The 15,909-nt window shown below is 33.2% G+C and overlaps 1 protein-coding gene across 3 annotated transcripts in view; it reads right to left on the bottom strand.

The window, feature by feature from the left end:
• Positions 1-15,909, bottom strand: part of LOC124365055 (protein timeless-like) — a 98,883-nt gene that overhangs the window by 58,542 nt on the left and 24,432 nt on the right. For 2 of the 3 annotated variants that reach the window (XM_046820970.1, XM_046820972.1), the window contains exons 2-3: positions 13,113-13,218; positions 8,816-8,910 (exon numbers count right to left, since the gene is read on the bottom strand). In XM_046820970.1, coding sequence (XP_046676926.1) covers positions 8,816-8,910; positions 13,113-13,209 — 192 coding nt within the window. In that variant the 5' untranslated portion in view covers positions 13,210-13,218. The remainder of the gene's footprint in view (positions 1-8,815; positions 8,911-13,112; positions 13,219-15,909) is intronic. The other variant, XM_046820971.1, reaches the window with a different exon arrangement.

Genomic DNA, 15,909 nt, shown 5'->3' with positions numbered 1-15,909 from the left:
AAAAACTGACCCACGAACTGACCGAGAGAGACAGCCAAACTCCGACACAAAAAACTGACCCACGAACTGACCGAGAGAGACAGCCAAACTCTGACACAAAAACTGGGTTACGAAATGACCTGGAGAAACAGACAAACTCCAACCAAAAAACTGAGCCATGAATTGACTGAGAGAGACAGTCAATCTTTGACACACAAACTGAGTCATAGTATGACTGGATCCGTAGACAAGATGCCATTTAATAAAAGGAAACAGCCTTCTAAAAGAAGTGATAAGAGGAATTTTTTCAGCGTCTCCCTTCAGGTCGCAAAAAGTGCACGGATATCCAGCAAGAAACACTGGACTCTAACTGGCAAATCCAGCACAGATCAATCAGAAAACCCAAAATTTGAACTCAGTAAAACACCACCCCTACATGCAAAAATAAAACCTATAAATCAAAGTACTGAAGAATTTTTTGCACAAAATATTAACTTCTACTGCCAGGTTATGGGTAAAAAATAATGACCTTGAACCAGTTATCAGCAGGACAAACACTCCAACTACATCACCTAATTCCTCAACAACACTTCAAAAACTGCAGCCTTTTTTAGTAATAAAATCCCACTATCGAACAAACAACCTAAATAAAAACATCTCTCTCTATACTCCATCAAAACACAGACCGGATTGCAAACAAAAATTGACAGGATAAACGCTCTCCTATACACGCATAAGGCTGACGTAGTAATTCTAACTGAACATGGTCAAAAAAAAGAAACAATGCTCAACACAAGAATAATTGGTTACTCCTTGCTAACAGAATATAGCAGAGAAAATCACCTAAAGGGAGGAGTTGCAATCTTCATTAAAGATCACCTAAAAAATAATAGCACAGCTCTTAACATCCAGCACTTCTCGATTGAACTCACATGCGAAATGACTGCCATAAATCTTAAAATAGGTAAAAGTCTATTCACGATCATAGGGGTTTACAGGACAAAAAAGTAATCTTGAGACCGGTCTTGAAGCAATATCTGATGCTTTGGAAACCATACAGACACACAGACATCAAGTCATCTTAATGGGGGACATAAATATTGACTCTCTTAACAGAAATCATGACTCTACTTTATTGACTGAAACCTTAACCAGCTATAACTTATATAGGCTAGACCTCCCACCTACCAGAATACTCCAACATCAAGGACGTCAATTGACTGTGTATGCAGCAACATCCCAGAAGACAACCTAAAGGTAGAAGTAATTGAAACAGGAATTTCAGACCACACAGGGCAAATATGCACTATAAATCATACCTCACCCTCCCCTATGAACCACACTATAGCAAAAGAAAGAAGAAATATGAGCGAAGAAAATCTGATGTCTCTAAAAGAACTCTTAAACCTAGCAAAACTGGACAGAGGTCTATAATACCGACGAAGCTGATGAAGCCTACGCTAAATTTAGTAGCACCCTTCTTACCGCCCTTAACGAAGCATGTCCAAAAATAAAATCAAGACAAGGAAGAAGGAAAAAGAATTATGCTCTGTCTGACCCCACAGCATACCAGTTGAAAAAGGACTTCCTCAAAGCACAAAACATCTATAATACTACAGGTAGGGAGGAACATAGGCAAACTGCCATATTATTAAAGAAGGAATACGATCTCCAAACTACGTCTCTTGAGGAAACAAAACACAATATCAACAATTAGCAACGGCTGAAAACAAAACAAAATCAATATGGAATTTTATTAATCTAGAAAGAAAAGCAAAAATCAGACAACAGTGCCTTAACACAATCTCAACATAAATGGAAACATAGTATCTGAACCATTGGAAATGGTAGACCACTTAAACACCTACTTTATTAATGCAGCCGATCAAACAATAGCAAGTAAAAACCCAAATACTAACCACTTAACAGAACCAAACCCCACAGGGAAATATTCCCAACTTAATCCTAAGCCCCCAACTGATCCAGAGGAAATTTCCAAAATTATCAATGAACTTAAACCAAAAACTTCCTCAGGTTTATGATGAAGTCTCCTCTAGGCTATTAAAATTGTGTAAAGACGACCTTATAGAGCCTTTAGTTCATTATTGCTTAACAAATCATTCTCTACTGGAACCTTTTCCATCAGCTTTTGAAACTTTCAAAAGTATATCCAAAAACACAAACAAGGATGTACAGCACAACCATCTAATTATAGACCGATATCCTTAATTCCAACCATAATCAAAAGTTTTTGAAAAAAATAGTTCTATCTCGTCTTTGTTTAAAACACCTAACAAACAATCAACTTCTGACAAAATACCAACATGGTTTTTATGCCTGGAAAATCCACAACCACTGCTTTGATTAGTCTGGTGGAATTCATCATTGACCAACAGGAAGAAGGAAATACAACTACTGCTATTCTGCTTGACTATAGTAAAGCTTTTGATTGTCTTGGACCACAAACATCTCCTTAAAAAGCTGTCATCACTAGGAATTCGGGGAACAACAAAAGAGTGGTTTAAAAGCTATTTAACAGACCGAAAACAACTGGTGGAGATAAAACACTATAACAATGGAAAACTAGAATTAGTAAGATCACATCCGAAGAAGATCACAAGAGGAGTCCCTCAAGGATCGGTTCTAGGCCCTGTTCTGTACATACTCTTTACAAACGACTTTCCTAAACTCCTTGAGCTCTATTGCAACTGTTTAATGTACGCAGATGATACAGTGTTTATTACTTGGCAGAGAAAACACAGAACAACTAGAAATTGATTCCTTCACAGCCATAAATATGGCAATCCAATACTGCCACAATAATGACCTTGTCCTCAATGAAAAGAAAACAAAACAACTAGTACTAGGAAGAAACAGAGAAGTTGTCACACGAATACCAGAACTTGATGAAGTTAGCTCCACCAAATACCTTGGAGTTACAATTGACGAAGACTTATCGTGGACACAACACATCAACTTACTCTGCAAGAAACTTAGCACAGGACTGTATGTGCTGAGAAGAGTGAGAAGTATAAGTGACACCACAACTACCAAGACTGCATACTATGCACTCTTTGAGTCACACATACGCTATGGAATAGCTGTATGGGGAGGAACAACTAACACTAACCTACAACGTGTTACCTATCCCCTTACTGATATCCTCAATAAATCTTTCAAACGAAGGACACTTTCCCTCAGCACTGAAAATATCAAAAATCTATCCTAAATTTAAGACTGGCAGTAAATCAGAATTAAGTAATTACAGACCCATTTCATTACTACCAACTGTCTCAAAACTTTGTGAGAAAATTGTTTCTCGTGTCAGGCTATTAGAACATTGCAGGTTGAACAACCTGTTAAGCAGCTCTCAGCATGGCTTCGTCAATGGCAAGTCAACAACTACAGCAATGATTAGCTTGATAGAATCAGTGACTGACAGGCATAGAAAAAGGCAACCTGACTACAGCTATCTTCTTGGATTTGAGTAAGGCTTTTCGACTGCCTGGGTCATGACCTCATACAGAAGAAACTAAAAGCACTGGTGTAACAGAAACAGCTCTGAAATGGTTTCGAAAGCTACCTCAAAGACAGAAGTCAAATAGTCCAACTAAAGTCTACTGAAAAAGGGGTGACTAAAGCATTCCGATCACAACCCTATCCTATACATAGAGGTGTCCCACAGGGATCTGTGCTGGGTCCAGTGCTTTTTATTCTTTTTTATTAATGACCTTCCAGAATACTTACATGAATATACTAAAACTTTGATGTACGCTGACGATACAACCTTAATTCCTTGACAACAATACACCTGAAAACCTTAGTGTAAATGCTTTTATTGCGGTCAACATGGCATATCAATATTGTGATGGAAATGACTTAGTGGTTAACCCCTCTAAAACTACCCAATTAGGGTTTGGGAGAAGAACAGCACCAAATTAAATTGCTCACCAGAAGTTAACTTGGTTGAACAAACCAAATTCCTCGGAATTACAATTGACTCAAGCTTATCCTGGACACCCCATATTGACCAGCTATGCAATAGACTAAACTCAAGCCTATATGCACTCAAACAGGTATAAAGAAATTGGTGATCTGACTACAGCACGTACTGCCTATTTTGCTCTATTTGAGTCACATATAAGATACGGTCTAGCTGTATGGGGAGGGACATCAAATGCTAACATGACCAGAATTCTAATCCTTCAAAAAAAAGCAATAAGAATACTTGCAAAACCTTCATTTCCGGGAAAGCTGCAGAGAGGTCTTTGCAACATTAAAGATCTTGACCGTGACCGCTCTCTACATACAAGAAGTTATTTTATATGTTGATAGAGAGAAAACCTATCAAGGCTTGAAGACCTGCACTACTACAACACCCGCAACTCAACTATGTATCCACTGCCCATTTCACCACTTAGCACAGTAAATGAAAAAAAAAACCATCCTACATAGGAAGAAAGCTGAGCAACTGTCTACCGATAGAAATAAGAACGAAGAAAGGGGAAACAGCTAAAGACTGAACTCCATAAACTGCTCTCACACCAGGCCATCTACACACTTGAAGAATTTTACCAAATGACCAACCCTGGACATTAATATTCTACTCTAAATGTTTTATGTCACCAATTAGGTTTATTAATTTTTTGACACTATCTCTGTACTTGAGATGTATATGAATAAAGAACATTTTGACTTTGACTTTGACTTTGACGTGTCTTCCTAAAACAAAAAAGAGCAATCAGAATTCTAGGGAACCTTCACAACCAAGAGAAACATGCAGAGACACTTTTCAAGAGCCTGAAGATCCTCACAGTCATAAGCATCTACATTCTAGAAGTTTGTGACTTATATACACATCAAGGCGCCAGAGCGGCAAGAAATGGAGCACAGATCCACCACCATAACACCAGGCACGCAACCAACTACTGCCTTCCTGTGCATCATCTTAGTAGGACTGAGAAGAAACCCAGCTACACTGGCGCCAAAATGGTGGAACTCTCTACCAGAAGACCTTAAGAAGACAGAAGTACAAAAGTTTCCACGCCGCCTGAAGAGTTGGCTTCAGGACCGACCCTTCTACAGCCTAGCAGAGTTCTATAACTGGAAACAACATTTCAACTAGCACTAACTTGAAATTATTTTACCACTTTGATAGAGTATATTTAACACAAACTTTGACATGTCCATTTTTAACTCCAAACTTGTTTCATTTTGTATCATCAATGTTAACTTTAGATTTTTTTTCATTCTATTTCATATGTACATTTTTTCTCTGTAGAAGTTTTCATATGCAGCCAGATTGTATTCATTTAAACACTGCTTTATTTTTAATGTTTAACAGTTTTAACATTTGTGTCAAGTAATAATCACTGATCATGTAACATTACATGTTTTTATAATATGTTAATTAATGTTCTACACTGTAATAGTTAGTAACTTTGTATTTGACGCCATTACTAATCTTAAACGATTATGTAAATAAAGAAATTTTGAATCTTTGAATCTCAACGGAAAAGAAACCAAGCTACATCGGTGCGAAGATCTGGAATTCACTACCAGAAGCCCTCAAGAGGATAGACCGACAGCGGTTTAGAAAAGATCTACGAGGCGAGCCTGGCTGCAAGACAACCCATTCTACTCCATCACTGAGTTCTTTGAATGGAGACCACAGAACAACCCTTAGTGTACAACTTTTTGATTCTTGTTGTCTAAGTATACGAAATGTATTATTATGTGAATTGACGCAACTACTGATCTGGAAGATCATGTAAATAAAGAGTTTTAACTTTGAAAACCTTTCTTAATTGAAACAAATTATAGTGGATAACTTGAAATAATCTTCTAACTAAATTTTACCTACATCAGAAATCATAAATTGTACATAAGTCAAAGTCCAGAGTAATTTTACCTCTATTACTGTTAATTCCAACAGTTAAGTTGAACTCTCCTTAAATTAACCTCCAAGAATTGAATTTTACCTCTATAACTTGAATATTTAATCGGACATCACTTTCTCGAAATCCCCAGGAATACAATGTACGATGCAGTACTTGATTTTTGGTTGTGCATGTTTTAGGTTTAATTTTGTTCTTGTTTGTAGGGAATACAACGAATTTTAACTTGAATTTTGTTTTCTTTACCTCTATACCTAGTTTACATCTGTAAGGTAAATTCCATAAAACTGTAACCCTCATGACTTGAAAAACACATATCTATAACTATACTTAACACAAAGCGAAACGGAAGTCCCTTGATATTCAAGTTATTAAGGTTCGACTGTATTGGTATATATTTATGGAAATATTTAAATTAGCTGGTCCATGTTTTGTAGTTTATCTACACTTATTTTGTTACAGCCTTTTCACAGGCTTTTAAAATGAATAATCTGCACAACTTTCATGTTAGGAAAGCCCTGATATGCGAGTGTGAAGTGAAGCAATGCCATAGTCTAGTCATATGCTGTGAATGTTAACAAGTTTAATCATAATTTGTAACAATAGTTGAATATACTATTTTAACACTAACTCTATTTTAAGTTGTTTCAAAAGCTGTCTACACAAAACTATTAATAAACAATGACAGTTACCAATGGCTTTGCGTTTTGAACACAATTTCCAGTATTAATGTGCGTACACTGTAATCAATGTGTTGATCAACTATAAGTTGGTAAGTGCTAATATTAAGATTAAAATAACTACCTGAATAACACATGTGAGTATTAGTAATCAGCTATTTGAAACTTAGCAAAAATACTCTCATTAGATTAACCCTGCGTTGGTCGCGCACGGTCCTAGATTCCGTTACGCTGGAATTTTTTATGATATTCTTGTTGGGGTTTGCAACATGCAACGGGCTTTTGTCTAGCTGAGTTCTAGAACCCCCTACCCCACTCCAAGGTGTAAAAGCAGTGTTTGGTGTTACCTTGTAGGCAACAGAGGGGTTTTGTTTACGGCCTAGTCTGCTATTCCGGCGCGCCTATCTGTGTAGCCGCTACCCCGGTACTCGAGACCGTGCGCGACTGTTTGTGTTTGAGTGTTCCCGGACTTGTGGACCGTGCGTGACTATAAGTGTTTGCGATTAAAAAAAATTTTATGCATCTAATTTTTGAAAATGGATCCGAAAGAATAAGAACGAATTCTCCAACTTCTACATGAAGTTCCAAGTAAAAATCACTTTATTGTTGACCAATTTAATTCGGATTTAGACGATATGGACATGGAAATAAAATAGGAAAACAAGAGTAAGATGTGCACGTTGTAGAATCTACATCTGGGGCGAGCATACAGGCCTAAAGCTGTGTCTTAACTGCCCATTAGATGGACCAGAAAACATGGACACTGATGAATCAGATTAAATCAGAGTTTTATAAATTTCCACTTTTATACTTACTTCACTGCACTTATTGAACCCTATAAATAATATTATTACTGTACTGTGTATTCTTAAATGTTCTATAAGTATGTTTGATTTATTAAGTTCTATTTGTATTTTTAAATAATGTTTTTTACTTTTGGATATCGAAATTTTAATTTTTTAATTTAAGTTTTAAGTTCATATAAATTTTAATTACATTTATATAAGAATATTTAAACTACTCATAAATTATTTACTTATTTCGTTACTAAAATACATTATTAATAAGTATTTTTATAATTTATGAGCTTTTTTCAATTTTAACCAGCTTATTCTATTGTTTACTCAATCACGGTCTCACAGACCGTGCGCGCGAGCAACGACGTTCCAGGCGGAGCGCGACTAACGCAGGGTTAAGATTGGAGCTTTGAAAGCCTGTGCAGTAGAGCCCTATAGCCAGATGTATTTATAATCCTTAAAAGACATACCAGAGTGCAGTAGTTTTTTACAGATACCTAATATCTATATAAAATAATAGTTTTAGATATCTAAAATCTCCGTATAAAAATCAAATACTTTTCTACACGGATTATCAAAAATGTATTGATGTCACTGTTATAAGTTAAGCATATGAGAAGATATTTGTACAGCTGTTTGCAGCCTATGGGACAGCTTTTTTAGATTTGGTGGTTTAAATAAAACTTGTGTGTTAAGAACTGCTTGTGAAGTGCAAATTTATCTGCAACTTTGGTACTATGCAAACTTTGGGAAAATATTTATTGTTTAATACACCATGTTTAACAAGCATGGTGACATTGATTATTTGTACTACAAGAGCAATATTGATACAGCTCTTGAATACATTTGTCAATAGTCAAAGGTAAAATAAAGTACACATCTATTATTTTACATGCTCAGCGTGCCTTACTGAAGCTTATATTGAAGTATTAGAAGGCTCATACTGTAATAAAATTTAACTTTGTGTTTAAAGAGTTGTATAAGCTAATAGTATGCAGTTTATTTTTGAATAATTAAGTGGATGTCGTCCCGTGTTAGATTCATTTAATTTTACACAAATCTTTACATGTAAATCTTATTAAATAAATATAGTAATCTGATTTGCAATTATAAAATTTATAAAATAATCAAAATCATATATATTTTAAATACATTATTTGCCCCTCACATAAAATCCCCTTGAACTTGCCACTTAATGATTTCTACAAAAAAATAAAAATAGGAAATAAAAAAGGAAATCTTAATGATTTACACAGTAATTATAAAAGGGATTATTTAAAATACTAATATTCAAATAATTCTCTTATCTCATTCAATCATATTTTGATGTTTTAATACAACCTGTTATTGTAATATAGTGTACATTTTTAAACTAACTATAAAAAAACTTTAAAATATATGGTTTGAAATATTCTGTGAATTAACTACTGTATGTATATGGTTCAATCTAATACAAACTCACTTTTTTCAAAACTTGCGAGTTTGATATAACACATCTAAAGGCCCGTACATATTTGTCCTCCTTGTACAGTCTGGACAGGATTTCCTCCAATGTTGCTGCAACAAGAACAACTGTTAATACTCGAACCAAAACACATCATTACAAATAAATTTCATGTACAACTCTATACATATAATTTATATAAAACACTGAAACTTGTTATTAAAATTAATTTGTTAAGGACAATGAACTTACTACATTATAGTAATACAGAAGGTTTTTTACTTAGGCCAAGAAGATGAAGAAATCTCTCATTGCACTAAGTCCTAAAAAGACCTTTGAACTGCTTCTGGACTGACAGGATATTCAGGATGGTTGAGGTTGGGTATAGGGACCTCCTGTCAAGATCCCATGAGAAGGGCACTATCTCAATCGTATTGGACAAAGGAGCAGCTAGCTCTGTTGCAGCTTCTTCCAATCCAAACTGTGGGGAAGCCATACTCAAGGAAAGCCATACTCCCTCATCTTTAGGTTTTGAAAAACCTTTAACAATAAGGGAACGCCACCCACTCCAACAGTCATCTTCTGCAGCCAACTAGATTTACTGACCAGTCCTTTTTACCTCATTATCTTTATATTTGCGGTCAGTGATATATCGTTCCTGGACATCCATCCAGTCTTGGGTTGCTCAGTGACATCCATTTAAGTAACAGATCAATTTTTGCTGTATCCAGTATAGGTTCTATTGGCGAGTAAACCAAAATACAGAATTCTTCTCCTGTGGTTCACATATAAATTATAATTATACAGAAACAAACTACACACCGCTTAATTACAGTGGAATTACCTCCGAAAATGGTTACAAGATTTTAAATGATCCTATCTTGCAACTTACCTAATGAAAAGGCACTTATAGAATCCTGTAAACATTGAAAAAGCCACTAACATTCTGTTTATTATTTTTCAAATAAATTCTGAGGAAAGATGTAGAACATACCTGTTTTTTGGTTTTCAGTAAACAAAAAATTGATTTTATACTGGAATTCAAACACTAAAAACTTATTTATCAATCCCTAAAACAAAGTCCATTTGATCAGTTTAAAGCGCTTATAGATCTGGTGCAACTAAAATAGATAGACTCTTAAATATTCGGTTTATTTTCGGTTACCAACAGATCTTCACATATCTGGATGAAGAATCTGGTCTAATGTCCTTATTTAGTTTTAAATGGAAATTTTAAAATAATTTCTATTAAAACATTAATGCTATGTGCCTCTACATGCTAAATTAAAAAACTGCTTGTTTAAATCACTTTTGTTAAATTATGTAGATACTCTTGTGTAGATCTCTTCAATGTTGCTCAGAATCCAACACTTCTACAAAGACAATAACAATTAAGCTTGTTCCAATTATTACTTTCACCTGTAATCATTGAACTAATTGTGAATAACTCTGGACAATTAATTAAAAAAAATAATGCCTTTTTAACAATTTCACGAAAATATGAAAAATGATTGTTTATATAAACAATTTAAAAAGAGAATTTGACACCAAAACATTTAGAAGTATTCAGTTAGTTCATGTTCATGATCCTGGTCATCCTTGTTATTGAACTTTAATTATTTCTTAATACTATTTGTATTTGACTTATCTAAACATATCTTTAAGGGGACAGGGTAAGCAAAAAGAGATTTTTTTTCAGAAAATCATTTTAATGTTTTTTCTTGTTCTCTGAAGTATTCTGAACATTTTGATATATAATACAATATATATATATCTATATGTAAGTCATGTTTATTTACGATATTTGTGGACATTGCACGCACCGATTTCGCCAGCAATCGTGGTGCAAGTACCAAAAGGCAGTTGCGAACCAACAACATTTTTCCCATAAAAAGGAACTACCTGCAGTAGTTATGAAGAAGATTAAACCTATTTTTAACGACCTAGCCAAAGCAGATCTACTAAAAAATGTGTTCATGGGAAAACCCAAAATCCAAATGAGAGCGTGAACAATGTTATTTGGAACCGCATTCCCAAAACTGTCTTTGTAGCTAATAAAACATTGCATTTTGGCATTTATGATGCAATTTCATGTTTTAATGATGGTTACATTGCCAAATGTGAAACTATGAAAAAATGTAACATGAAAATAGGCCTAAACACAATTGAAGCTATGAAAAGGTTGGATAAGGACCCGAGTATACTTTGCGCAAAAACAAGTGTTAGAGATCACAAAGAAGGCTAGACAAATGAGAAGACATAAAAAAATGAAAATTGAAGATGTGGAAGAGGATCCTGATGACCCCAGCTATGGTTATGGGATGCATTAAAAGTAAGTTTACGTTAAATTCATGTATTTACCATTAAAACACCGTCTTTATTGGCGTTTTTTGCGATTTCCGAAACTTACATTTTTTTAAATACAGTTGCACACTTTTCTCAGCATTGGAGAGGTTTAAAGCTCTGAAATTTTTATCACATATAAAACTAACTTAGTTTATGGTTTAACGAGAGATATTATCAATATTCATTTTAGAAAAAAAATTTTAAATAAAATATTAAGCTAAAAACAAAGTTTTTGTTGCAGTTTATAAAAAAAAATCAAAAAAATAATTAAATTTTTTTTTTTAATTCCTCCTGTTAAACATTGTACAATAGTATAATTATTATTGTGAAAAAATTTCATTGGGATATCTGTTATGGTTATTGAGAAATGTGTGCAAATGTTTGGTCAATTTAACATTGTTTAGATAGGCCCTACCCTGTCCCTTAACTATTTTATTTGGTTATACATCGTCTATTTGGGTCTATCAGTCTTTTACTGTAGGACATTAATTGCCTGTCCCTTTTATTCTACAGTTATTGTCCAAAATGTGAATTTTTGTATTGCATTTAACTGTAGTAAGTTACTCCCCTAGAATCTTTTACATCAGGTTTCAAAGTGAGTTTTTTAATCCTAATTGTTTTATTCCTTCCAATGTTATATTACATTATAAAACAAGTCTAATACTATTTTCTTAAGCATAACTTATAAAACATGGTTTTTACTAAGTGAGTGATTTTCCTCTACATTAGCACTTTCGCATTGGCAAAGGTGATTTTTAAAGTTGCATATCTAATATATACATGTAATAGTACAGTATAAAATACTACTATCCTTTTTATTTATTTACTTTTTTATTATTTTTAATAATAATTCGTGGTTGGTTCCACAAATGTTTTGTATACAATTCAAATGTATTTGTATATTTATTCAAATTTCTTTTATGAATATATAATTTACTTGACCGAATTTAACTTTAAAATGTATAAGATTTGAATTGTGTTGGCAAATTTGGTATGCGGTTTGAACTGGGTAACCTTGATGATAGCTAAGAACTTGAGTTTGATTCTGGTACCATATGTGTAAATAGATAAACTCTCTCCTGTGCACACTGTCATTTGTGTACTCTTTCTTTAATGAAATATAAATTATTGAACAAAAATTCATCAATACTTTTACAAATATGATCCAATATAATATAATTGTATTACATATCAGGTTTCTTGTAACTTTAAAAAAAGCAGGTACTCATGTATATTTATATTGGTATTGGTATTGGCTATTGCAAGTTAATGTTCAATTCGGTCAGCATTATCAATTTCAAACAAAATATTATTATAGAAGACTTCATTTCCTGTTAGGAGGAAATGACAAAAAATACTTTGTTAGCATCAAGTATAAACAGTATTATTGATATTTTCATTACTCTACACTACCATACTATAATTAATTACATCTTGAACACATTTTTAATTTAATTTTAATCTATGACATTTTTTGGTTATTGATGCAGATTTTTTTTAGTAATTTTTAAAAGCAATATAATTAACAGAAAAATTAGTAATTTTTCTACGTTTAGTAGAAACTTACTAAATTTTAGATATTTTAAAAGGCTATTTAATAGTTTATTCTTGGACATTCATTTCTTGGAAAATAACAATATTTTGCGTTTGTATTAGACAACACAATTTATTTTTTACTCCAATCAGAACTACATGTCTCGCGTGTGGTGTGTGTTGCTGCTAAGAGTCTACAAATGAGACTTCAGCCATCAAGAAATTTCTAAAATGAGTTACTAAACAGAAAAATAATTACTACAATATAGTGGTGAAGAGACCACTTCAAATTACAGATCCTTCAGCCTTTCTGTAATCAGGCTATTAAAACAAACATCTTACAATAATTTGATTTTAGATAAGAACAAGTACACCAGACCTCCACACTAATTTTACATGTTGCTTACTACTCTGGTCAAAACTAAGTACAACTCACCCTGGCAATCATCTCCTGGTATATATTCATCACCCACAGGACAACCCAGAGAGGAGAACAAGGAGATAATCTCCTGTGTCTGCATTACCACTTCCATCACGTGCTGCTGTCAACACATCAATGACATTAGTCAGTATGAACATCCTGATAATCACCACATGTTGACAAACTTTCCGTTGCTATCAACTACACAAACAACAAGTAAAACATTGCACTGATACTGGCAGTGTGGTTGAAACATGGCTTGAGCTCTTTCTAACAGTGTTATAACTCAAACAGTAAGTTCACAGTCAGTTTTTGTTATTTAGTAAAATATTAGGCACAGCACCAAACAAAGAAATTTCTATGAATATCATCTTTTATGTCTATATATATAAGATGATATATATAGACATAATTATATATACAATATATATAGACAATATATATATATATATATATATATATATATATACAATTTCATTACGTTTTCTAGTTATTGTAAAGGATATGCAGATATTTAGCCTATGATTATGAAATTACCATTTACTGCTTACATATATAAGGCATCGATATTGATTTTTTATTTCCCTGCAATAAAACTGCACAAATCAATCTTTTCATATACATTTGGTACATAATAGTACTTTGATCATTAATTTCCAATAAACAATTTTTGTAAGGGATGATTAAAAGTTATTTTATAAGACAGTTCATCATTGTCATCATATTGTATGTCTGGGATGTTTTTCAATATTGTGCTATTATCTTTTCCATTCATTCGTGTCTTTATAATTGCAATTTTTACCTTTACTAAAATAAATCATTTAAATATTCCCTACATATTAAAAAAAATCTTTAATTTTTTTAAATTGACAGTTTGTATGCAACAAATTCTTTACAATGATTGGAAATAGCTTATTATCCATTAACTATAGATTACTCTTTTACATAGGTGGTTGTTTCTTTAGATAAGTGCTTCAATGGAAAAAGTGATACTACTTAACCATAATGGTAAAGACATGAAAAAGTATATTATTAATTTTTTGTAAATATGTAAAAGAATGCATAAAGAATATGGGCATGTTTTCGAACAAGTGGAGAACTTTAAGTACCTTGGGGTCACAATATCAAATAAAAACACAGATGAACCAGAGATACAAAATAGGATCAACTCAGCAAATAGATGTGCATATGCATGCAATAGGATACTTTCAACCAAATCTCTCTCTCACAAAACTAAAATTAGAATATACAAAACAATTATATCTCCAGTGCTTTTGTACGGATCCGAAACGTGGAGGCTAAATAAGAAGGATGAGAAAAAGCTTCTAGTTTTCGAGAATAGAATTTTACGTAAAATTTATGGGCCATCATATGAACAAGGGGTATGGAGAAGAAAACATAATAGAGAAATCAGGGAGCTCTACAATAGTACGGATGTAATAGGAGAAATAAAGTGCAGAAGACTCCGTTGGGCAGGCCATGTTTAGAGAAGAGAAGAAGAATGCAAACTGAGGAGGGTAATGTACGGGAACCCAGAAGGAAGACGACCCCGTGGGAGACCGAAAGTGAGATGGTGGAACCAGGTGAAGGCTGATATGGAGAAGATGGGCGCTTCAGAGGAAGATGCAGAGGACCGTTCAAGATGGAGGAGCTTTGTTGGTGCGGCTAAATATCACCTCCGATATAAATGGCCCTGGGAGTAAGAGTAAGTAAGAGTATGTAAAAGAATGCATTCAATACTTAATTAACCATATTTTAAATCTACAAATTGTAAATAGTTTTGAGTCTATTTGATAAGATCTTGGATGACATTAACTGTTTCCTAAAACAGTTAATTCATTTTGATGGTATAGATTTTTAATAAAAAAATTATCTGAAACTCTGTGGTTATTCTCACTTGCTCTGTAGGATTAATTTCTTTGTGTAAGAAACCTTCTACTTGTAATTTTACCTTTAGATGTACGTCACTGCGTTCAGTGTAAATAGAAAGTCAACAAGTAACAAAAGATTGCTTTGAAAGAGAAGCTTATTGAGTTATTCACAAGAACTAACTGAATTATGAGTTTCGATTCTTAACTGCGTAAACATACTCCAATAAGCATTTATATGGATTTTTATTCCATATGACAACATTCTGGTAAGTTTAGAACAAGTTTGTGCTTGATCCTATGTACGTAAACACTTGCAAATTTGCATATCATACACAACAAAAAATATAATATTTTCTTCCAGCACAGTCAAAGTAAAGGTAGAAGTTAAGTGTAACTACTACCTCTAAATTTCAGATAATCGTATATTTCAAGAGTTCTGAGTGCTAAATCATAAAAAATCAAATTCATACAACATACAAAAAAAATGTTTATGTACAATCTCAAAAAGGATTCTGAATTTTTACAGAATTCATCAGATTTTTATAGATCATCATCTTGAAATCATACAAATATTGAAAGAAATTTTCAAAATAATTTGTTTCTGTTAGATAAATTAACTAATATATTTTTTCTAATGTACAATATTTTCTCCATGGAATACTTAGCAACCTTTCAAGACTTGTAATCAAAATTCATGTAATCCATCCAAAAGTGCATGGATAACAGTTGTTGCAAATTATGAGAAAATTTTATCGTATACACAAAACGTAAGGATTTGTCTAAGGTTTAAATACGTTATCTTGTGGCAAGGACGTAGTTAGCGAGGGAGACCAAGGGGTCCGGACATTCCCAAATGTTCAGTAAACGATTATTATTATTTAAATAATTCAGTATTACTGACATGTACTGCTGAAATATCGTTCTCAACAAAGAAACGGTTC

This window comes from Homalodisca vitripennis, chromosome 6, assembly GCF_021130785.1.
Source record: "Homalodisca vitripennis isolate AUS2020 chromosome 6, UT_GWSS_2.1, whole genome shotgun sequence".
Taxonomy (NCBI): domain Eukaryota; kingdom Metazoa; phylum Arthropoda; class Insecta; order Hemiptera; family Cicadellidae; genus Homalodisca; species Homalodisca vitripennis.
This window is presented reverse-complemented; position numbering and strand designations above follow the sequence as displayed.